The sequence below is a fragment of the Mustela nigripes genome, chromosome 4 (assembly GCF_022355385.1).
Source record: "Mustela nigripes isolate SB6536 chromosome 4, MUSNIG.SB6536, whole genome shotgun sequence".
In the NCBI taxonomy this organism is placed as follows: Eukaryota; Metazoa; Chordata; class Mammalia; order Carnivora; family Mustelidae; genus Mustela; species Mustela nigripes.
This window is the reverse complement of record NC_081560.1, coordinates 117315615-117340377: the sequence shown is the minus strand read 5'-3', so window position 1 is coordinate 117340377 and position 24763 is coordinate 117315615. Positions and strand designations below refer to the sequence as shown.

At 40.8% G+C, this 24763-nt stretch overlaps 1 protein-coding gene and 1 pseudogene across 1 annotated transcript; one reads left to right on the top strand and one right to left on the bottom strand.

Moving 5' to 3' along the window:
- Positions 1 to 362: 362 nt before the first annotated feature.
- Positions 363 to 10051, top strand: ZNF248 (zinc finger protein 248). Its single transcript, XM_059397404.1, has 3 exons — positions 363 to 486; positions 797 to 892; positions 5639 to 10051. The coding sequence occupies exon 3, from the start codon at positions 5830 to 5832 to the stop codon at positions 7135 to 7137; it is 1308 nt and encodes a 435-aa protein (XP_059253387.1). The 5' UTR covers positions 363 to 486; positions 797 to 892; positions 5639 to 5829; the 3' UTR covers positions 7138 to 10051.
- A 9876-nt stretch (positions 10052 to 19927) lies between these two features.
- On the bottom strand, positions 19928 to 21830 carry LOC132016396 (interferon-induced protein with tetratricopeptide repeats 5-like; annotated as a pseudogene).
- Between the last annotated feature and the right edge of the window lie 2933 nt (positions 21831 to 24763).

The window sequence follows — 24763 nt, the reverse complement described above, 5'->3', positions numbered from 1 at the left end:
AAGATCTAACTTTCTTGGCTTGGTTTCGTTTCCAGGCTACTGTGTGAATGCTGCTAGCTCCTGCAGTGTATAATTTAATAAATTTTAATGTATATATCTCATCAGATCATAATCACTTTGAGAACAGGAACAGTGTTTGTTTTCATCAGTAGTATTTGCAGCGGGGGGGCAGTTCTAGGGGTTTAGTGGAAACTCAGTTTGTATGAGATATTTCTTTTATCCTACATAGTAAATAACACAAAAGAAGGCATCCTATGTGTCAATTTTTAGCAAACTTTTAAAGAGGTTAGCTTTTTTAAATTTCTTCCATGTCATATAGTTCTGATGGCTTCATGCAGAAAAGGCATATACTATTACAGGAACAAGTGTCATTCAAAGATGTATGTGTGGACTTCACTCAGGAAGAGTGGTATCTGCTGGATCCTGCTCAGAAGATACTATACAGAGATGTGATTCTAGAAAATTACAGCCATTTTGTCTCAGTTGGTAAGATTTTTTTTTCCTTTGGTAAGATTTTTTTTTTTCCTTGTGACTATCGGTAGCATGCATTTCTGGTTGTTGAAACATATGTACTGCTTCTAGAATTTTGTTTGACACTTGAGATTCAGGGCGCTGAGATGAACAGTCTCTCTGGCCTCCATAAAGAATGCTGTGTCCGTAACCTCCTCAGGGCTTGCTTCATTTGGGCATCTCCCTTGGGCAGCTCCTGAGGCTGTACCTTTCTTCCCCATCATTTTTTCAGAGTCCCTGAAGCCAGGCTATTTAGCCACCATCTTGTATTTTTTTTTCTTCACAGGATATTGCATTACTAAGCCAGAAGTGGTCTTCAAGATAGAGCAAGGAGAAGAGCCCTGGATATTAGAGGCAGGATTCCCAAGCCACTGCCACCAAGGTGAGTTAGTGAGTTCGCAGGTAGATGGAAGACAAGGGAATGAGATCTTAGGCTATCAGTTTAGGGTTTATCACTTGTACAATATTCTTCAGAAATTTCTTTTTTAAATTTTAGACCTTTGGAAGTGACAAAGGACAGTTGGCCCACATCCCTCCATTACCTTAATCACATTCCTCCACATGTCACTTTCCCTCATAAATGCTTTCCTTTGTTCTTTGATATTTTAGAGTGATTTACTAATACCTGTAAAGCAAACTCAGTTGGCTTTATCTTCAGTAATTTTTCTAGGTTAGTTTATTTTTGAGAATTGTTAACTTTCCCTCTATTCTCTTTGGACACCTTTTGTTTTCGTGCTGTACTTGAGATACTACTCAATACGTGTTGGGCACTCACTGGGATCCAGTTGTGTTTTTAGGTAATTAAAAGATTAACATCCCTTTTATCGTGGAGTATGTATTCTAGTAAGGGACAAGAAGCATGTTTGTGTGTGTGATGTGTATGCATGTGAATGTGTTCATACAGTATTTGTGGTGGTAAACACCATGGAGAGAGTTAAAGCAGTGGAGAGGGGGTGGAGAATGGCGACGTGTGCTAATGGGTAAGGAAGTCAGAGAAAACCTGTTTCATGAAGTCCGCAGGAGGGTTGAGACCCTAGTACAGTGAAACTGGGAGCTGTTACAGGCAGGTGCCAAACTTCTCAGCTGTGTTCTTAGAATGTTTGAAGAATGGCGAGGGGGCATCGCGGCTGGAGATGAGTATGTGTTGGGGAGAGTGTTAGGAGGTGATGTCATAAGAAGTAGCATGGATCATGGATTTTATTTTGAGTGATATGAGAAAGACTTGTATTTTTTTTTTTTTTTTTTTTTTTTTAGTAAATGTAAATCAGATTAAATCATCAGATCTGACTTAGCAATTTATGCGGTAAATACAGTCTGGTGGTTAGGTGGTGCTTCGGCACAAGTGAGGAAGGAATACCGTTGAGACTATTACATATGCCAGAGGAGAGAGGATAATGACTTAGGTGATGTTGGAAGTCCTGAGGAGTGGAAGGTTTGTACATATATCTTGAGGATGAAGCCAACAAGATTTGCTGTTGGATTGATAGTGTGGAAGAGAGACAGGAGTCCAACATGACTCAACTGATCAGTCTCAAGCAACTGGATAAAAACTGGGTGCCATTTATTGGGAGGAAATTAGATTATAGGGGAGTTAAGACATACCCAAACATGGACACAAGACACTGGGAGAGAACTGCTAGAACCCAGTCTCTGTGTTGAATAAGATGTTGGTTCTGTGTGAATGTGGTACACGTGGCAGAGGCCAGAGCTGGAAGTGCCCTGTGAGAGGCGTCAGCCGTGGGTGGTGGTAAAGGCCTGAGGCTGGGTGAGAACTTCAAGATCAGAGGTTGGTGGGCTTTTATGTAAAGACAGCAGGACATGTTTTGGGTTTGGTGAGTCACATGTGGCCTGGCTGGCTGCTGCTGTTGCTGCTCCCCTGCCCCCCTTCCTGGTTCTCCTTTTCCTTCTTCTTCCTCCTCACTCCTCCCTACTTCCTCTTCTTCCGTTTCCCTCTAAAAATGTAAAAAAAAAAAAAACATTCGCGGTTTAAGGACCCTTGCTCAATAGTTATTGTTTGCAGGCTCCTTTTCTAGAGAGTGGTTTTGCACATGAGAGCAGTGGTTCTGGAACAATTCCACTTCTGCAGGGTGTGAAAATCCATAAAATCTCATCATGAGAGGAGCTTAAGGAGGAACAGTCCGAGCCAGGGGGAAAACTTGAGAGCCTGGTTTCCTGGGAATCCGATAAGGAACATGCTACTGTCCTATTACTACCTTAAATGGCAGCTCCGGGGTCAGCGCATTAAACCCATTATCCCCTATTACTAGTGTCCTCATATTCCTGGGGTTGTTTGCCTTTCAAAACCAGCCCCTGCGTCCCTTTGTTTTCTGATTTTTCACTGATCTCACTCAGAAGCAGAACTCTGTGTTTTCTCATTCCTGGCTGGATCTAATCCCTAAATGATTTTTATTTTCTTACCTGAAGCATCTGCTTTATCTTTCACTAGCCTGGCAAAGTTGCTACTTATTAAGAAATGAAATTAAAATTAAAGTCTCCTTTCATTGACTATTAAAATGTGGTCTTCCTATTCTTCCTGTCTCTTTCTAGCTGCTCTCTAGAATTTGCACTAAACACCATACTGTCTTAGATCCTAAATTTCACATATAAATACTTTCTCTTCTACTACAACTTTCATTCATGTTTACTTTGCTTTTCAGATACTTAATATTGTATGTGTAAAGTGTTTAAACATTACATGGTACATAGTAATGGCTTATTTCACCTATTTTAAGTTAGAGCTCACTTTGTTTTCCCTGTAACTTAAATAACCCATATTTTGTGACCCTAACCCACTAGTGGCTACATCTTCAAAACTGAGAACTAATCATATCACTCCTGCTTAAGGTTTCTTTCTTTAATGAGATTTTGTTTTCCCACAATGAAGGCCCTTCCTTTTCCCAATTCTGATAATTTACTAATTTCTTTTTTGATGAATTGTGCAACTAAGTTTGGAAGAGATCATTTTTTCTCACCCATTCATAAAGCATTCTGAAGTACTTTTCCAAAATCCGCATTCCCATTTTGTCCTTGTGTATTACCGCTCATCATGTACAGGTTGGAAATAATTCATACGCACCTTGCGTTTATGAATCATTTATGTTGTGTCTCTTTCGTGAGGTCAGAGGAAGCAGGATTTTAGTAACATCTGCCAAAGCTAGACCGTGGTCTTGACAAAGGGTATAGCATTGAGCAAGGAACTTAATCTTATATTATGGTGAATTTTACAGGCAGTAAACTTCTTTTAAAGATAGTGAGTGAAGGCTGAAAGTGGGAGGGATGTTGCAGTGATGTTGGCAGTCATTCTTTTATTATTATTTTTTTAAGATTATTTATTTATTTATTTATTTGACAGAGAGAGATGACAAGCAGGCAGGCAGAGAGGCAGGCAGAGAGAGAGGAGGAAGCAGGCTCCCTGCTGAGCAGAGAGCCCATGCAGGGCTCGATCCCAGGACCCTTGGATCATGACCTGAGCCAAAGGCAGCGGCTTAACCCACTGAGCCACCCAGGCGCCCCCTTTTATTATTATTTTTGTGGTTTGTTGTCAGCGAAAGAAAGCAGCATTTCCTGAAAGATATCCAGGTTCCAGAAAGAACAAGGGCTGGAGTGCAACTTGTATTGTGTCTCAGGGAGTGGCCCAGCTGTAGGATTCACCTACTGTGAATCCAGTTGGTGGAAAGTTTGTTTTATTTTGATTTGTTTTGGGGGGGTAATAATTATTACTCTCTGGCCCTTGGAGCAGTGGACTCTGGACTACCATAGAAGTTTTTTCACAAGTGATTAACATTATTGCATTGTGTGGCAACACAGCCAAGAATTTGTATGATAAAGTTTACCAAAGGTCTTAGAATCATATAGAGAAACATGATCCTTACAGGTCTCACAAGTAGGTAAAAGATACAGATGAGGCTAGAGAGAAAAGCAGAAAACCTTGATATAAAAGATAAACTTAAGTATAAAAGCAGACTTAAAGATCAACATTGTCTCAGGCATGAAATGGTTCTGGGGGAAGTAAGCCAGCAGATTGAAGTAAATCAGCATATGACGTGATGGTGAGATTCATAAGCAGCTGTGAGAAAACAAAGTGAACCTTGTCCTTTGGCAGAGATAGCCTGCCCCACATCTATTTTTGTATTTCCTTTTTGATATTTGTGCTGTTGTGAATCACAGCTAGATAGAGAGTCTGGGGTAAAGCAGTGATCCTTAAAAAATGAGGAAGTAGGTGCTTTGAGAAATTTTTGTTAATGCTGATATATCAAATGAAGGGGGAAAAGGGACTGGCAACATGCATACTAGTGAGAATCTACCATAGTAGTCAAGATGTGAGAGGATAAGGATGGGAACTGTGAGCTATCTCTAAATTCTTCCTCTACTGTGTTTCTCAGTCTATTGGTAGTTTATTTTTTATTGGAAAAAAACCCTTGTTGAACTTTCCAACTCTGTGAGTTTCCTGCTTCCTAAGCGGATACCTCTCAGAAAATACCCAATCCTTGCTTACTACGTCTTAATTTTATTTCACTTTCTCTAGCCCTCTTTTTACAGCTTTTTAAAAAAATAATAATTTCTTATATAATAAGTTAAAAGAAAAACTATATGCTGGGCTATAGAACTTCATGGTTGAACCCAAGAATGTTTGGTGTTGCTCAGAGTAGAAGCATGTGCTCCAGCAGGAATCCTACCCCAGGAATCTGTACATGAGGGGATTAGGATGGAACTGTCTCTCTCCTCCAAACATAGTTCATCTTCTGAAAGCCATTCCACCAGTCTCTACCATCACTTTATTCAGTGTTCAATGTCTCTGTCTGGCTCACCCCATTCTCTGAGTCCCTGAATCAGCTACTCCCAGCAACCTGTGCTTTGAATTTTCACCCTTTTTTGTCCAGTTTTGAAAGTTTTATATTTAAAATGTTAAGTGCCCTTGCCAGTTTCCATTCCCTGTTTCCACAGCAGCTTGTATTTACTTTCCACGGAGACTAGCAGGATAAAGGAAATGCATGCTTGGATTTAGTTCATGCCAGGAAACTGAGCCTAAAACAAAGGAATCGACTATATGAAAGGGTGTTTGTGGGAGTTCAGTCCCATTAGAAGTGTACTACGATTCATAAGATGTGGTTATTTTTCTCATTTCTAGAAGACTGGAAAGTTGATGACCTGATAGAGAGCAGCCAGGACAATGAAGATGATCATTTTTGGCAACTGGCTTTCACTACCAACAAAACATTAAATATAGATAGTTGTGATAGAGTAAGAAAAGCTTTCAATCTGGGCACAGATTCTATTCCTTCAAGAAATTTTCCATATAAGATATGTGACTCATGTGAAATGAGTTTGAAAAATATTTCAGGCTTAATTATTAGTAGAAAGAGCTATTCTGGAAAGAAGCCTGATGAGCTTAATGTATATGAGAAATTGCTCCTTGATATTAAGCATGAGAAAACTCCTCCTGGAGGGAAGTCTTACAGATATAATCAAAAAAGGAATGTGCTCAATCATAGCCACAATCTCAGTCAGCCAATTTTTGATGAGCCTTCTGAGTATAATGAAAATGGACAAGCCTTCCATGAAGAAGCAGCCTTTTTCACAAACAAGAAAATACAGATAGGAGAGACACTCTGTAAATATAATGCATGTGGAAGAACCTTCATCCACAGTTTAGAGCTCAGTTTATCTCAGAGAACTCATTTGGAGATGGAGCCATATGAATGCAGTATTTGTGGGAAGTCCTTCTATACAGATTTAACACTGGGACATCAGAGAACTCTTACAGGACAGGCTCCTTATGAATACAATGAATATGGGCAAACCTTCTGTGATAACTCAACTTTCATTATCCATCAGGGAGCCTATGCAAGAAAGATCCCCCATGAATATAAAGTAGGTCCTAAAACCTGGGAAAAGTCAACCCTCTTTAAACATCAAATAGTACACATGGGCAAAAAACCTTATGAGCACAATGAAAATGGAAATAACTTCAACAAGAAATCACATCTCACCCAACTTCGAAGAGGTCATTCAGGAGAAAAAACCTTTGAATGTGGTGAATGTGGGAAGACATTCTGGGAGAAGTCAAACCTCACTCAACATCAAAGAACACACACAGGAGAGAAGCCCTATGAATGTACCGAGTGTGGGAAATCCTTTTGTCAGAAACCACACCTTACCAACCATCAGCGAACACATACAGGAGAAAAACCCTATGAATGTAAGCAATGTGGAAAAACATTCTGTGTGAAGTCAAACCTCACAGAACATCAGAGAACACACACAGGGGAGAAACCATATGAATGTAATACATGTGGGAAATCCTTCTGCCACAGGTCAGCCCTAACTGTCCATCAGAGAACACACACAGGAGAGAAACCCTTCATGTGTAGTGAATGTGGGAAGTCCTTCTGTGTGAAATCAAACCTCATTGTACATCAAAGAACTCACACAGGGGAGAAACCCTATAAATGTAATGAGTGTGGGAAAACCTTCTGTGAAAAATCAGCTCTCACTAAACATCAGAGAACTCACACAGGGGAGAAGCCCTATGAGTGTGATGGATGTGGGAAAACCTTCAGTCAGAGGTCAGTACTCACAAAACATCAGAGAATTCACACAAGAGTGAAAGCTCTTTCAACATCCTGATGTCCAGAAGCCTTCACCTGCTCTTTCAAGTTATTATACCATTTTAAAAAAATGAGATGAAGCCCAAAGAATGCCTCACATTACTAGAAAGCAATGTCTTATCATACTTCAAATAATACTAGCATAAAACCATACTGAAATTTTGAATATGTGAAAGCTCTGAAGAAAAACTGAAACTTTTAATCAGAAAATTTATATTGAGAGGAAATTTCTTCACTTAAGAAATGTGGTAGAACTCTGTCTAGAATTTATGTTGTGTCATGTTCCAGATGTGATACCAAATTTTATTGTAAATATAGTGGATGGTATTCATTCATACCCATATTCAAGTGGAATTTGAAGTTTAAAAAAAGTTGAATCACAGCAACATTAAACAATTAGGAAGAGTCCCTGATGTTTGCAGACCTGATGTGGGTATAGTAATATAGCAGAAATTAGATGTATGCTTGATTTGCATATTGGAGTCCAACATACTTATGAAGAGAAAATATCTTTTAATTAAAGAACTATTATAGTCTATATTAGTATCTTCCACACTAAATACCACCAGTGTCTTTATAAGTTGCCATAATTATATATGTATATATAATGTATATGTAAATATATTTATACACGCATACTCAACACATATGTAGTGGTGTGTTAAGAGTAAGCTCACACTGGCTTGAAACTGCCAATGGTTAAATTTTCAGGAATTTTGTGAGCCAGTACTTAAACAGTCATTATTTAAAAGTTAAATTATATTAAAAACAAAGGTAATAAATTATCAGCACTCATCAATTCCTAATTTTGTTACATTTTGTAACATTTTGTTCTTTGTTCTTTAGGTCACTTTTATTACTGAGTCATATGGTAAAAATACCATCTAATGTGCTACTGCCCATCTCTTCCCACCTCTGCACTCAGTGCCGTCCTGTGGGTAGCTTGCTGTAGTGGGAGTGTTTACACCCTGGAAATTGGCAAACTGTACAAACTGGGGTTCTTATTTTCTCAGAGAACCTGTTGTCAAATATTTACCAGCACACCACTGTGTATATATGAAAATACATCTGAACAATTTGAAGTACAGACCACGTACACCCTCTCTCATATCCTGACATAAATAAATGGCTATGGCCATTATTGTTGAACTGCCTCTTCAGTAAAGAACCCCAAATTTGTTTTTGTGAGGTTTTTAAACTACCTCTGCATCAGTCTTAATTGTAAATACTACCTAAGTCTCTTTATAGTTTGGCCAGTATATGTTATTTTACGACATCACCAACCATCCATCTGACGTTGCCGGCAAATAAGAGTTAGTATACGGCCATCGTTACTGATCTACTACTATATTACTTCCCAAAGAAGCCAAATAATATTTTTCTGAGGTTTTTCAGTTGCCTCTGGGTCAGTCTATGATGTTGTAAGTACTGTTAGTAACAGTGGGATTTACATGAATTTTGCAAAGGTTAACATCATTTATGAACAGGAACACTCAGTTCACTCCACAAGTAAAAATATGTACTCGAATGCCACTTTCCTACTCTTGGTGTTTCATTACTGTATCTATTTAGGCATGATCTCTTGTATGTGACCCAGGAACTATGTATTTGTATTTAAAATAATAGGGTGCCATGCTCTGTCCCTGCCTCCTTTGTCCTGTTTTCCCACACCTCCTTGGAACACACTGATCAGTTCCAAGAGACACTGCCCACCCACCAGCCTGCTGCTTATTTGCTGGGCTCTGTTTTGTTTCTCTTTCCATTCTTACCCCACATGATTTAGGAGTAAATCCAGATTAACCTGAGTTAATCATGGAGATGCTGTTCTAATGATTTTGTTGAGATGTTTGGAAAATATTCTGTGGTACTTCTGGGAGAGATCTCTGTGATAAACTATTGTGATATGAGAAGACAAAAGGAGAGATTGTCTCTCTTACACTGGACTTTTTCATGTTTGCATATCATACCAAATTATAGCTTGTGGCCCTGAAGGGCAATAGTCTGAAGATACCACCAGACAAAATGGAAAAAGCCTGGCTCAGAGGGGACCTGTCGTTGAGCTGCACAACTCCATCTGGACCTGTACTCGGCTAGGACTTTCTATTACCATGGTAATAATGATTGCTTATTTATCCTTAGGGCTGTCTGTTATTTCAGCTGAAGGCATTCCAGCTGGTACAGACAAGTACTTCATTCTAAATGTTCATGTTCTATATAGTGATTTCGGGGAAGAATGATTTCTTTTGACAAGTTAACATAAGAATAGCTATTTGTATCAGCCCCACTTCTAATGAAAAACAGAAATCTACCCCAACCAAGAGGATTGTGATGGTAGATGTATTACAGTGGTGTGGGTCAGAAACAAGGGATCCTGAAGCACCTAGAGACTAGCATCACCCAGAAACTGTGAGCATTCTAGGTCATAAAGGGGCAAAGATGGAAACTAGTGTCACCAGAGCCCAATAAGAGCTGCTCTCATGGAGGAGAGACCACCTCCTGGAAGATATTGTCCCTACAAGAATCGTGGCGCCGAATTGCTTGTGCCTCCCTTTAGAGAACGCCACCAGATGCGATCTGCAGGTTAACCCAGGTGGGCGCAGAGAAAGTGGAGAGGAGGACTGGGTGGAGCCAATGGATAATAAGCAGCACAGTGTTTTTTTTTTTTATTTTTGTAAATTCCTATGTAAAGTCCCAGTATTAGAAATAAACATTCTACTAGTTGGAAGTAAAGTATTTCTACTTCATTGTGCTTTTGTGTCGTAAGTAAATTCCTTTTGGAACTGAGCACTGTGCCAGGTATGTCTTTGTTGACATGCGTGAAGCAGACATTATGTTAAGTGACATTATTCAGATATCCCTCTGGTGTTTCCTGTTACACGTGTTGTGAGATAAGTGGGTCTGTATTTTTCCAAATAAATAGCCAGTTGTCCCTGCATCGTTTGATTAATTTACCCTTTTCCTTGTCCACCTGATAGGGCATTTTTAGCAGGTACTTAAATATTATGAGTAGTGGCTGTTGCTTTTCATCTGCTCGAGGCAACTTTTCTACATTCTTCCTGTAAGATATAGCCCATCCTTGTGAACATAAGAGTTGACATTTATCCCAGATGATACCATCTCTTCCTGGACCTGCATTTGTATTGATGGCTATTTGTTACAAAATAGGCCAATGAGAACTTACCCTAGAATATTTTTCACAAGTCACCATGACCAGATAGTTTGTGTCCTTGTTGCTGTGAGAAGTCCTATCAAGAAAATATGTCTGCAAGGGAGAAGATGATAGGGATAAGTGCTGTAAAGTAAAACGAAAATAGGAAAAGTTGTCAGAAGTTTGCTTCTACATAGCATGGAGATGGAACGACCTTACTGGGAAGGCTACAGTGGAGGGAGTGAGCCATTTGGTTATCTGGAGAGTGTGCATGAACGCACGTGCACACGCGTGTGTAATACATGTATATATATAACCAACAATTTTACATACCTATGATTTTGTTTCCTGAAACAACACCCTAATTACCTGTAAAATACTTTGATATTTTATTTTGTATTGTACCACATTATGTTCAAAGAAATGCTTGTTACCATTTACTAAACTGATTGCACAGCCCATGAATGGGTCATCTCCCAGAACTTAAACAACAGTGCTCAAGTGCAAAATCAGAAAAGGAATGGCTGGGTCATAGGTATAGTTTTCTGAAATGACTAAGTGATGTACATTCCCAGTGCCTAGATAGTGTTTCCTGGTAACCCCCTAGAACCTGTCTTTTCCACATTTTCTGTGTGTAACGTGTCCTCGCCTAGCCTGGTGTGCCCTGTCACTTCACATCCCGCCTGTGCTTGGCAAGGAAAGGTAGAGCCATAGCCTCTGGAAAGGTTCAACCCATGGGTATCCTGGATGCCCTCAACCAACCTACTTGTTGTCCCCAGTAGGGAACTGCAGTTGTAGCTGCCCTTGCCCTACCACTTTGACCTCCGTGTTTCTGTCGGTGGCTTAGCCTGTTCTGATTCCTGTTATTTCCATGGAACCTTCATGGGCCACCGAGTGATGGGACACTACGTAATCTCCATCTCCTTCCTCTTTCCCACCCGCCCCTCCTTTCAGACTCTGCACATCCCCAGGCTTCTCTTTCAGACAACGAGGAACTGATATCTGCTCTTAGACATCACTTTTCAAGAGCAAGGTCCAGTCAGATACTTAGCGAGTTGGAAAAGTGATGCTTCCTATCTTGCTTGCTCCACCGTATCTGGAATTCATAGTTTGGGATGGTTGATCTCCCTGATTCCTTTTCCTTATATACAAAGTGGGAATAGTTATCCCCCTCTGAAAGAGCAGGCCTTAGTTTTAGCTTTCTTGCTGTGACACACAGACCAAAAATTCTTGTCTACCATCCTCCTCCGCACCCCCACCAAAGAAGTTCATTCACATCCTGAGAGGACAGCAGGCAGGGGAGTAGTGAAGTCCTGCTCTGTGGGGTGTCCAACCACATTCTTTAAATTAGAAAAGGAACTTGGAGAAGCATGGCAACTGTGACTAGCGCCCAGGAGCTAGTGGGACTTCCTTAGCCTTCCTAGGATTGGGTGCTCCTGTGCTGTTGGTCCATACCAGCTGTGAAGGTTGGGGGAAGAGGGCATAAATATTCTTCAGAATGTAACAGGAATTGTCTTCTCCCCTGTCTCTCAGTTGCCTCTCCTAAAATAACTGTTGGTTTTTACTTCAGCATGTATCCTAGGCCTTTTTCCATGCATTTTAATCCATATTTCCATATTTGTTCACCTACAGAAAAGTTTTAATAGACCGGATGCTTAAGGGCATTTGACTTTAGCAAATAAGAAATACTGTCAGAATATTAAAATTCTGGGGCGCCTGGGTGGCTCAGTGGGTTGAGGCCCCTGCCTTCGGCTCAGGTCATGATCCCAGGGTCCTAGGATTGAGCCCCACGTCGGGCTCTCTGCTCTGCAGGGAGCCTGCTTCCTCCTCTCTCTCTCTCTGTCTGCCTCTCTGCCTACTTGTGATCTCTGTCTCTCAAATAAATAAATAAAATCCTAAAAAAAAAGAATATTAAAATTCTATATTGCAATCAAAAGTATCCATGCCATTTCCAAATAATATGTTGTTGCCTGGAATTAGACAACTTTAAAGCCATTGTGCCCAGTGCTTTGCAAGCTGTATTTGTCATTGCTACTAAAGAGAAATAAACCATGTAATTTTTAATAGCCTATGGATGAACAACTATTATTGTTAATGCTTCTTGGAGTTTTCTCTTTCCAGATGATTTAGTGATTTGTGTAGATATTCTACCTTACTATAGTTTGAAACATTGAAAAATTCGTATAAAATGTGTCCCAAAGTTTTAAAACTGCTAATATTAGTGGTTGTGATGAAAAACACACCTGAACCTTAGTAACTTTAGAGGAGTAGATACTGTTGAAGGTTGTAAAAAGCTTTTACCTATGAAACAGCATGCTGTTAATTTGGTAGGTAAGGATGAGAAAATAATAATGTAGAAAATATAAATAAAATGACTTTAATATTATACAGGAGTCATAGACTTATATTCTCTGAAATGTGTTTTTCAATTTTACTTCTATGGGAAAATTAATGAAATAATAATACTGCTCCCTGTTGTTCTCCGTAGGTGGCTTATAGCTTTGTCTCTGGCATTTGGTTTGGCTTCTTCTGTTTCCGTGTTCTTTTTGGATATACACACCTGTGCACACAGTATTAGGGTAACTATATACTGTAAACTCCCACTTTTCGCTTCACAATATGTGATTAACATTTTTTCTGTTAATCTGTGTTGGTTTTTCTGCCCTTATGTGCTCATTTTTTAATGACTGCCTAGGATTCTCTCTTATGGATCAAAACCATTTTATCTATAACCTATTGATACTCAGGTGACTTCCAGTATTTTTATTATTACAAATTAACATTGTGGAGGAGTGCCTTTGAGCATATACCTTTCTGCACTCCTTCAAGTTTTCTTCTTTGTATTTCTTTCTAAAACTGTAATTTCTGGATTAAAAAGTAAGTTCATTTTCGCTTCTTATGAAATTGACTCCAGAAAGGCTATGTGAATTTCAGATCCATCCAAAGTTTGGAAATGTAAGTTTTCCAAACATATTTCCATAATGAGTCCTATTCTTTTACAGGCTTTTCCAACCTTATCTAATAGTCCTTGAATTGGTTTTCTAGAGATGTTGAGCAGTTCTACACTATTGACTGCTCATCTTCAGTTTCTTGCTTAGTGTTAGCTCATGTCCTCAGCTTCGTTTTATTTTTATTTATAATTTATTGACTTTGTAAGTGTCTAGTTTGATTGTTTAACATCAGGCTGGGTTTGTAAAAAGATAAGCTGCAGATGGTCTTGGGCTCTTGGACACCAGGGCACAGGGTTCCTCTGGAGCAGAGCGCAAAGGCCTCATCCAGATCTCTTAGCAACATGGGCAGGCCCCCCAGGGAGAGCAAGAGAGGAAGAATGACTTGGCCCTTTGCTGTGCCTGCCGCCGCCCGCTTCCCGAGAGGCTGGTTGCAGGTGTCAGAGCTCTGGTGTATGCAGTGGTAGGACTGCAGTGCCTTTGGTTCCTTGGCCTCATTTTATTTGAGGTGCTCATTTTATAATAGTTGGTCATAGAAATACACAATATTTTCTTGATTTATGTGTTCTTGGTAATAAGAATCTATATACAGTTTATCTCTGTTTATAGCAACAATGAGAACTAAACAATGTTTTTTTTTTTTACTTTATAACGTATTATTCCACATTAATATGATTCCCTTTCTCATTATTTTGAAGCACCCTCATATTTGTCTATGGAAGGGTTCTTTTTGAAGTCAAGATTTCATAAATTCAGACTTTTAAATAAGCTTTGTCTGCTGTTGGTGTCCTGTCATCTCAGCATTAAAATTTTGAAACTCGTGATTTTTGAACTTTGATAGTTCAAATTTTATATTTCAGTTAGGAATACTTACACACAGTTATGTATTCATTGCATTATAGGAAGTAAACATCTATCCTTACTAACCATCTAGACACACCATCAGTTACCCTTGGAGGCCCATTTCTTTCTACCTTTTGCAGATTGTACCATTATCATACACTAAATTCTTACATGATATTAGGACTTTACATGTTTTCTTTTTCACAACTCAGAACTAAAATATTTAGATTATTATAGCTATTAAAGACACTTTGGTTCAGCTTCAGTCTGCCTTTCACAAAATGTTTGCCTCTTATTATTCTACATAAATTTTACATTTTTTTTCCTAGCAACAGAACAAAAAAAATGTGAAAAAACAAAAGTCTGTGGAGGTTTTGTTTGGAATATTGTGTCATAATATACTTCATCTTTTTATTTAGGAAAATGATTTGTTCCTCTTTATTACTTGAAGCTTTTAAATTATTATTCACCGAAGTTCAAAAGTTTCCTTCATACAGACTATACATTTCTTGTTTATGTCTAGGTTTTTTTTTTCTCTGAACACATAAACCTCCGGACTATATTATCATCGTGAACATATGGGAGAAATTTTAGAGATTGTTAAATATATTTACCAATAAAGATTTTCATTAAGTACTATTCAGTAAAGAGATAGTCACAAAACATCATGCTTTTTATAAAAATGCCAGAGTTTGCACTTAAAGTTAATTCCAAGAGGAGGTAGCCTTCTTTTGGATTATATTTTTAGAGTTTTTCCATTTTTAATGTTTATATAATTTTCCCAAGCAAACGTATTTTGCAGCCCAAGAGAAATCTTGATGATCATGGATATGACATTTTTAAATTGTTAGCCTCTGTTTTTAGCTTTTCTTAAATGTTTTACCTATGTTCATAAATGATGTATCTGTGATATACATTTGTTTGTGGTAGTTTTATGTCAGTACAGACACAGGCTATGATTAAAGCCCACTTTTAAACCCTGTCCTTAGGGATTGTAAAAACAACACCTCCAGGGAGAAGAGATTGTTTTGGGCAGCTCAGAAGGAGGGACCATTGAGGCTAATGGGCACTGAATCTAGAACTGTAAAGAATGGGACCTCTGATGACACCAGGAAGGTAAGGCACAGCTCTTTGCTCTGTACATGTGCGGTTCCATGTTGTCTCCAGCCTCCTAAGCTGAGAGGCTCTGGCCTTTATCATTTGGACACCTGGTTCTGGACAGAGAACTAGAAAGTTTGTGTTCTTTTGGCTTCTATGGAATTTGGTAGTCAGAAAGAAAGAAAGAAAAAGAGTTGTAATTGGATTGCAGTGGGCCATGTTCACAATCTCCAAATGCTTCTCAATTAGGCATATGAGTATGTGTAGTTTTGAGCCTGCCCAGGACTTACCCTCAGAGAAAGGCTGTTGAGGATAGGCTGTGCCATGCATCTGCTGTTTCAAGGTGGAGGGAAAGGTGCATGGGAGATGATGAGGACTGGCACCCAGAAGGAGATGAGCTGTGATTGCCTCTGTCACTTTCTTTGAGGAGAGCTCCCTGGTATGGGCCTCCATCTCAGAAGGTCTCTTCTTCAGCTGCATCTGCCAGGGAGTGAGGCCCGTGACTGTGACTGAGGAGAGCTGTTAAAGGCTGTCCAATAGGAGCTGGGGCTGCAGGGTCTTGACGGTAAGACACTGTCAAGGAGCGTGGACTTCGGTCAGTCTGGCCTGCATACAGGTCCAGACTCTACCACTCAGCACATTTGTGGGTCTACACAGGTGACTTAACCATCGAAATCCTCGGTTTCTCCCTCACTAAAAAGTGAATGACAGCGCTAACTACTTTATGGGGTGGTTGTAAGATTTAAAAATAAAATACGTAAGCTCATTTATCAATCAATAGATGTGAATCAGACAGTTTTGCAGTTGATTAGGAGTTATTTGAAAATGAAACACAAAATTCTGTTGGAGAGTGATGTGACCAAGATGGTGAAGTAGGGGAGCCCACCTACCCCAGGTGAGATCCACAGTTAGGCACCTTATTCATGAATAAAAATAGCTCTAGCAAAGCTCAGGTGTCCACTTACCAAAATTCAGCAACAGTGGGGGAAAAAAACAAAAACCAAAAAACCCTGAGAATAACTTTTCAAAAAGAGGAGGACAGCTTCATTTTGCCCCCTGATCCCACCTGCCCTGGCTGGTGCTGCTCAGTGCCCATAGGGAACTCCCAGCCAGAAAGGGTTCTCTCTGGAAAAGGAAGAGCCAGGTGAGCACCCAGCTTTCTGAGCCTTCCAGGTCCCTAGGCAAAGGACTTCCTTCGGTTTTGCTCCACCCAGACACTGGCAAAGCTAAAGTATGTACGGATGGCTAGGAACAAGGACGAGCAGGAACTACCAGAGTCCGCACAAGGCGGTACGACCATAGTTCCCAGGGACCTGCCCTGCAGAGGCCCCAGGCAGCTCTGGTCACAGAAGAAACCAGTGGGCACTCGGTACAGTTGTGATGTGGAAACGTCTTGCACACTTGTCCTACTTTGTCCACATACATCTGCGCGTCTGCGTGTCTGCCCAGGCGGTAGGAGACCAGGCGAAGTTGCCCCAGGTGACCAGACTTCGGGTGTCCGCTTGCTCCCCGTGCTCGCGCCCAATCAGCTCCTCCGCCCGCCGCAGGCTCTCCAGCGCCGCCTCGTGGTGACCACGCAGGTGTTTTATGTAGGCCAAGAAGTTGTACATCGTAGCTTTGCACTCAGCGTTTACCGATTCGATCTGGTGACACACTCTATCTTCTAGATCGCCTAAGACACCATCTTCCTTAGGTAAGTTCCACGTGAAATGGCATTTCAGCTGTGCAAGGTTTTTCTCCAGAGCATCCTTATTGACCTCACTGTGGAGAAAATAAACACGGTCACTGGGACACGCACCTGCGAGGCACGGCACCTGGGACGCGGTGACAGCTTGTGTCAGCTCGGCAGGCTGTGAGGTGCCCGAGCTCTCGTTAAACGATAGGTCTGGGTGTGTGTGACGGTGTCCCCAGGAGAGATGAGCCGCTGACTGGGTGGGCAGGGAAAGCAGACGCCCTCCCCCGGTGTGAACGGGCCTCCTGCGTCTGCTGAGGGCCCCAGTCGAACCCAGAGGCAGAGGAAGTGTGAATTCTGTCTGTCTGTCTGTCTGTGTGAGCTGGACACTGGCCTTCTCCTCTCCCTGGACTGGAGCTTATGTCGTCGGCATTCCTGGTTCTCAGGTGTTCAGACTCGGACCGGAGCCTCTGGCTTTATCCCTCCAGGTCTCAGGCCTTTGGACTCTGACTGGAATCATGCTCCTGCTCTCTCCCGGGTCTGTAGCTTGTGGCCCGTGGACCGTGGTTATGAGCCTCAGCTTCCATATCGTGCGAGGCAGTTCTTCAGTGTTTTAATATCTAGTGAATTTTAAAGTTGTTTAATAGACTGTAAAGTCTAATATTTAAATATAGAGGCTTGGATGCCTGGATGGCTCAGTCCAGCATCTGCCTTTGCCTCAGGTAATGATCCTGGGGTCTTGGAATCAAGTCCCACATCAGGCTCCTTTCTCAGTGGAGAGCCTGCTTCTTCCTCTGCTTGAAGCTTCCCCTGCTTGTGCCCGCCCCCGACAAATAAATAATATCTTAAAAAATATAGAGGCTTATAACTATATTATTGTTTTGATATCATAATTGTATTTTATTATGTGTAGAGTCCCTACTTGGGAACATAACCTTAATTACATTATTCCCAATAGGAGAAAATGACTTGCTGCAAAATAATATATGTGCTGCAAAATGTGACAGATGCTGCTTCTTTGTTTTTTTTTTTTTTAGATTTTATTTATTTATTTGACAGACAGAGATTACAGTCAGGCAGAGAGGCAGGCAGAGAGAGAGGAGGAAGCAGGCTCCCTGCCGTGCAGAGAACCTGATGCGGGGCTTGATCCCAGGATCCTGGGATCATGACCTGAGCTGAAGGCAGAGGCTTTAACCCACTGAGCCACCCAGCTGCCCCACAGATGCTTCTTCTGACAGGTTAGGACTTCAGTCCTGAATTCCAGAAATACTTGAGTAAAGACCATTCCCTTTCCTGTTCTTCCCTCTTGAATGAACAAATAAAATTAGTAAAATAAACCAAAACAGCAGAGACTTAAGTAAATCAAACATTTAAAAACTTTAATTCATGAAATACATTGCAGTATGGATGTATGTTTGAATATGCATAGAAAACATACCTGGAGGGATTCCTATTAAACTGTTAACAGGTTGCCATGAGGGTGTGGAATTGGATTAGGGTGAGGAGAAGTGCTCTTATTTTTAAATCCATATGCTTCTGTTTGTTTAAAATTTTACAATGAGAATTCATCACTTTTGTAATATAACCATAGAAATTTAAAAATAGAAGTAGTAACAATAAGTAAAAAGTATACATACATAATAGCATCAAGGCAGTGGCAGTGTGGAGAATCAAGTCACATGGTACACTTTTATACTAATACTGTGGTGGTAAATATAATTGTAGATGATGATCAAAGAAACAACGGCAGAGAAGCCACTTTCAGTAAGATCTCAATTTAAAAAGCCCCCCAGGTATAAGCTCTCTTAAGCAGTAGACCCTCCAAGGTGGATATTCAAACCAAAAGCAGGGCTTAACTGTTCCTGGAAGATCTACAGGAAAACTTGTTCATCTGAAACCTTCAGGCAAAAGAAAAAGCTACACAGAAGTAAGTTTGGGATACTATAGGAGTTAACTAAAGGCCAGAAATTAGGGGTACAAGAACCACCCAGCCCAGACCCAAAACCAAATCACTGAAGCCTTGGTAATCTATGGATGTAGAATGGGGACATCTACTTTACTCATTTTTTAAAATCATTTTTTGCAATTTCTCAATCTGCTTTCTGTCTTAATTTTAACCTAAAAATTCTGCAATTTTAGTTGGAGTAAAATGAATTCCATTTAGGTTAGGTTTATTCTTCTAGTTAAAAGACCAGAAAATCTTGAGACTAATGATTTTCCATTGTTCATTTTTTTCCAAAACTGCTTCTAGTTATGCAGTGAACATTTTGAGGAGATAACATCTCTGATTTCTCATGGGGCCCTAAAGTCCTATATTTAAAGAAATCCATTTCCCCCTGTTTTAGTTTTTTTCTCCTTTTATTGAAGTCATCATAGATGGCAGATTCTTTACTGTTACAAACTTTTTCTTTCAACAAAAGGGAATCTTTAAGTGACTATCAGGCTAATGCTTAAATATCCTTATCAGAGTCGGAACCCATAGGATCCATCTTTTGCAAGCTACATAGTTAAGAGCTTTACTAATATAATTTTGCATTCCTGAAAGAGGGTTCTTGACCTAGGGATCAAAGGCTTATGCAAAATTATGCTTACTGCCCAAGTGAGCAATATGGGAAATTTGACAAAATATAATCAGAAAATTATTATTATTTAAAGATTTTATTTATTTATGGGGGTGGAGAGAATGGGCAGAAGGAGAGGGAGAGGGACAAGCAGACTCTGTCTGAGCTGAACTCAGAGCCAGACATGGATTCAGTCCTGTAACCCTGAGATCCTGACCTGAGCCGAAATCAAGAGCCAAACACTTAATTGACTGACCCACCCAAGTGCCCCTAATCAGAAAATTACTATAAATAACAGAGATAAAGGGGATATAGTCCTAATGGCCATACCATTTTTGAAAGACACAACATCTGGTATATTTTTGTTTCCAAATGGATTACAGTATTTTAATTTAAAAAAATCCAAAGGTTCATCCCATTTGGGATGATGCCTGGTCTACAGTAAACATTCAGCAAAAATTGCCTCCATAATTAACAATGAAAATATATGAGCCCAAAGTGGGAAGAAATGCTTAAAAGCAATTTCCTAGAGCATGTACTTAAGTAGAAAGTCGAACCTCACAGAGAGCAGCAAGGGACTCTGCATTTTCTGGATCTAGCCTCTGGGCCTACTCATAGTACTCAACAGCTTGCCTTGGGGCTCCCTCAAGCTTGTAAACAAACCCCAGTGCACGTAAACTCTGCACATCTGAAGCATCATGACCAAGTCTCTCTACAGCCAGGTTCTTCAGAACATTTATCAGTTTGGGATGGAGGGATGACTGGTCGCTGATTTTTTTTTTTAAGATTTTATTTATTTATTTGACAGAGAGAAATCACAAGTAGATGGAGAGGCAGGCAGAGAGAGAGAGAGAGAGAGGGAAGCAGGCTCCCTGCTGAGCAGAGAGCCCGATGCGGGACTCGATCCCAGGAACCTGAGATCATGACCTGAGCCGAAGGCAGCGGCTTAACCCACTGAGCCACCCAGGTGCCCCTGATTTTTTTTTTTTTAAGATTTTATTTATTTATTTATTTATTTGACAGACAGAGATCACAAGTAGGCAGAGAGGCAGGCAGAGAGAGAGGAAGGGAAGCAGGCCTCCGGCTAAGCAGAGAGCCCGATGTGGGGCTCGATCGCAGGACCCTGGGATCATGACCCAAGCCGAAGGCAGAAGCTTTAACCCACTGAGCCACCCAGGAGCCTCCTAGTCGCTGATCTTTAAGTCCTCTAAATAATGGCACATGGCAGTACTTTCTGATTTATAGTGAAATTCCTGAAAGCGGCCATATTAATAGTGGATCTGATGTTTGTGATCATTGGTTCTGTTCTGATGAAGGGGTTTCTGGAATACCTCTTCAGCTTTGCTACACTGGCCTGCCTCGACATACATGCTGGCCAGGTCCCTGTAGACAAATGGGAACTTGGAGTCTCGTTGCACAGCTACTTCGAAATGAGATATAGCCGTTGTAATAAGCCTGTCCATTCTCAGTTTATCCTCCCCTGTAGGTCTGTTGTCTGTAGCCTTCTTGATTTCAGTCATTTGCGCCCTATAGCAAAGTCCCATCTGGAGATGGAGGAACAAAGACATTGGTGTCACCTTCAAGGCCTTTTTCAAAACTTCAAGAGTTTTGTCCTAGGAATTTTTTCTCCTGTAGAATTTGGCTGTGTAACGAAGGACATGAGGTTGGGAAAATACCTGGTCCAGAATTTCTTCAATATACTTTTCCCCTTCATCTTCTGCTTGTACATCTTGAAGCTTCAGCGCCATTAAAACCTTAATGTAGGCATTACCTGGATTCAGGGTGACAACCTTCCTCAGTGGGCCCAGAGAAAAGCTCTTTATACACCCGTGTCGGTCAGTATCGTCCAGCCGGTACACTGTGATGGCATAGCCGATGTTAAATTCTGGATTGTCAGGTTCTGCTTCCAGAGCCTTCTCAAAAGCCGCTTTTGCCCTGTGGTAATACTTTCCTCCAAATTTCAAGAGTGCCCACCCTTTCTCACAGTTAGTCTCAGGCATTTCCAACTTGTAGTCATAAGGACTGGACAGTTTCCTACAGACAGTCCCTACAGCTTGTCTAAATGCTTCCAAGCTTCCTTAAGCTGATCCATGTGATAATACACCCAGGCATAGTTTCCCCAAGTGACCAGACGTCGCACTTCTCTGTCCGAGTGCTCTCGCTGCATTATGTCTTCTGCTTGTTCCAAGCATTCTAGGGCATCTTCATTTTGGCCTTTTAGGTGTTTCACGTAGGCCAGTAGGTTATAAAGAATAAGTCTGGATTCTCTGGTGACGAATTCAAGCTGCTGCTCAATTGTATCATCTACATCAAACAGAATGTCTTAAGTAAATTCCACGTAAAGTAACATTCCAAGTCCAACAGAATGGCCTTCAAGGGACCCTTGGGAATTTCACTGTTGAAGATAAAATCCTTTTTAAAGTTTTGAAGAAACAAGTCCATTTTTAAACCTTAAACAATTGTTCTCTGCTCAGCAACCAAACTGATTTTCGATTGGAATTTACAGTTGAAGCAGTAGGCCCCTCTAACTTTATATTAGCTTCCTCTGTGTACACCTATATCCTAGAAGTATTTCATTAAATTCTCATTATTTATTGCAAAGCCAGTTCCAGAAAGATGGCAGGGTATCAGTTTCCTTTTGGCAGTCACTAACTGCCAAATACCACCTATTTTTATGGAAAGAAATTTAAATGTTTTGTTTAATAGCCTTGAAAATTAAGAATCATAGATCTATAAACAAACATAAAAGTCAATAACAAACATAAAAGTTCCATTTCTGTATTTTGAGTAGGAAGGAAAAGAAGAACAGTGAAAAATAAGAAAAAGAACACACTGATGGAGATACAGAAGCTGCACCAATATATCATTTTTGCTGAGGGAGGAAGGAAACCTCACAGAGAGAAAAGGCACAGAAACAGGAACAGGTTTACCAAGAGATGGGGAAAGCAGAAGTTGGAGGTAGATAAAAAGGAGAGTAACAGATTTCAAAGAAGATAAGGAAAAGGCAAAAGGAGGCTGAGTAATAAGCTCAGTAGGGGTTTTTTTTTAAGATTTTATTTATTCATCTGAGAGAGAGAGATAGAGTACAAGCAGGGCCAGAGGGAGAGGGAGAAGCAGATCCCCGCTGAGCCAGGAGTCGATGGTCCCAGGAACCTGAGATGATAACTGAGGCCAAACGCAGATGCTTAACCATCTGAGCCACCCAGGCACACCAGCTCTGTAGGCTTTGCTATAAGTGCCGTGTCCTTCTGTCCTCTGGGGTTGTGGTCAGGAGTAAAGGCTAAGACCTATTACAAACTTATCAGTGCCCTTAATATTCACTTCACATATATTTGCCGAGCTCCCTTTGTGCGAGACCCAGTATAATTTCTGCAGAGCCTACTGGAAACCAGATCTCTGAAGCTAGGAAGATGAAGGGGAAAGGAAGCGAAAGGAAATATTTATTACGGATGGCCTTCTATGTGCAAGGTCTTCTAAATAACACTGGGGATGGAATCGTGAATGAGACAAAGCCCTGCTTGTACAGAGCTTATACATACATAGTCACTGACAACTCAGCATTTCAACCAAGGTCCATGGAAGTGACCCAGAAAGTGTACATAGTCCAGGGCTATGGACATCAATGGCTTTGATTTGGTGAGGATCCCTTCTCTTGAATTTCGTTTCTGGAACATCCTCTCCCTCTACTCTCAGTGCATATGATTTGAGATGGACTGTCTACCATTCACTCCAGTCTGGGAAGGTACCAGGTTTCCCTGCCATTCCCTGGTCCCAGTGATTTACTCAGAGATAATTCCATTAAAATATCATTTTGCTGAAATGGGACTTGCTAGAACTATGTCTCTTCCTTCTAAAACTTTTAAGCTGGTAGAATATCAGTTTGGATTTGCTGGTGGGCATCTTCCCAAACTTGAGGACAGCCTGCCTAAGAAGGAATCTGACAGAGTGGAAAGTGGAGCTTCGACAGGCAGAAGGTCAGGATGCCCAAGATAGTGACCTAACAGCCTTGCCTGGATCACCCTGTCTACTCCTGAACTTCGCTTCACCTGAAGAAATAACTCGCTCTTTCTTTGTTTAAGCTAGTTTGAATTAAGTGTCTATTATCTGCAATGGACAAAGCCCAGATTAATACTCCTCCTTTTACTTGTTTGTTTTGTTGATGGTGGTGGCGAGGCAGACTTTCTCAATCTCCCACTGGTCACAATTAAGAAATATATAGGAAAAAAAATCCCTTAAGGCTTCTTTCAAACAGAGAAGTGCCCTGCTTATATAATGAACAGGATATACTGTGTGTGGAATGTGCATGCATGTTTCCCTTTCCACTGCACACAGAGCCCCCACACTGACACGTATTCATGTGAGTGCTTATGGGAACTGTAGTACTGCTTCCATCAAACATTTATCGACCATGTCATGTCATCCACGCCAGGCAATGTTCTAGTTGAAGTGGATAAAGTAGTGAGCAATTAAGTTCGAAAAATGCCCTTTCTTGATGGTAATTTCACTCTGGGAGAGGAGGAAACAAAAGGAATTGAAAGAAAAGAAATATGGAAACAAATCAATATGGAAACAAATGGACAGTGTAATAGTGAGGAGTGTTAAAAAGAAAAGTGAGGAGTGTTAAAAAGAAAAAAAAAAAAATCAGAGTAATGGTATAACATGGTGGGAGCGAGGAGGTACTAGATTTAAGATTCAGTCCTAAAGCCTGAGGGCAGGATGGTCTAAGCCACTTTTCTCAGCCAGGGTGCTTTAGCCCGCTTGAAGACATCTGCTGATGCCTGGAGACAGCTGTGGTCATCACACTGGAGGAACGTTACTGACCCCCACTGGGTCAAGGCCAGGGATGCTACTAAATAATTTATTCACACACAGGGAGGCCCCAACCGCCACGAGTTATCGAGCCCAAAATATCAGTCATACTGAGGTTGAGAAACCCTGGTTTGGGCTGAGGGACCAGCGGGTGCAGGGGCCCTGAGGTGGGAACAGCCGCTGTGTGTTCAGGGGACCGAAGGAAGGCAAGTGCATGGCATGCACAGTGAAGGGGAAGAGTGGAAGATGAGGCATGGTGGCAGCGGGGACAGAGGTGCGGGGCTTGCAGTCCGTGATAAGGGATATTAATTTTACTCTCACTATAATGGAAAACCACTAGAGAAACGAGAATGTTTGATACAGTCTTTAAAAAACTCCCTTTGGTTGCTCTGTGGAGAATGGACCATGGGGGGCTCAAGAAAGGAAGTTGGCAATCTGACAGAGAAGTAGGTATTCAACAAATACTTATCCAGAGCATTTATTCAGGGCACTGTTCTTTTCTTTTTTTAAGATTTTATTTATTTATTTGACAGAGATCACAAATAGGCAGCGCGGCAGGTAGAGAG

Bases quoted from the DNA above. Each gene is read 5' to 3' on its own strand.
- ZNF248 (XM_059397404.1), top strand. From the start codon at position 5,830: ATGAGTTTGAAAAATATTTCAGGCTTAATTATTAGTAGAAAGAGCTAT.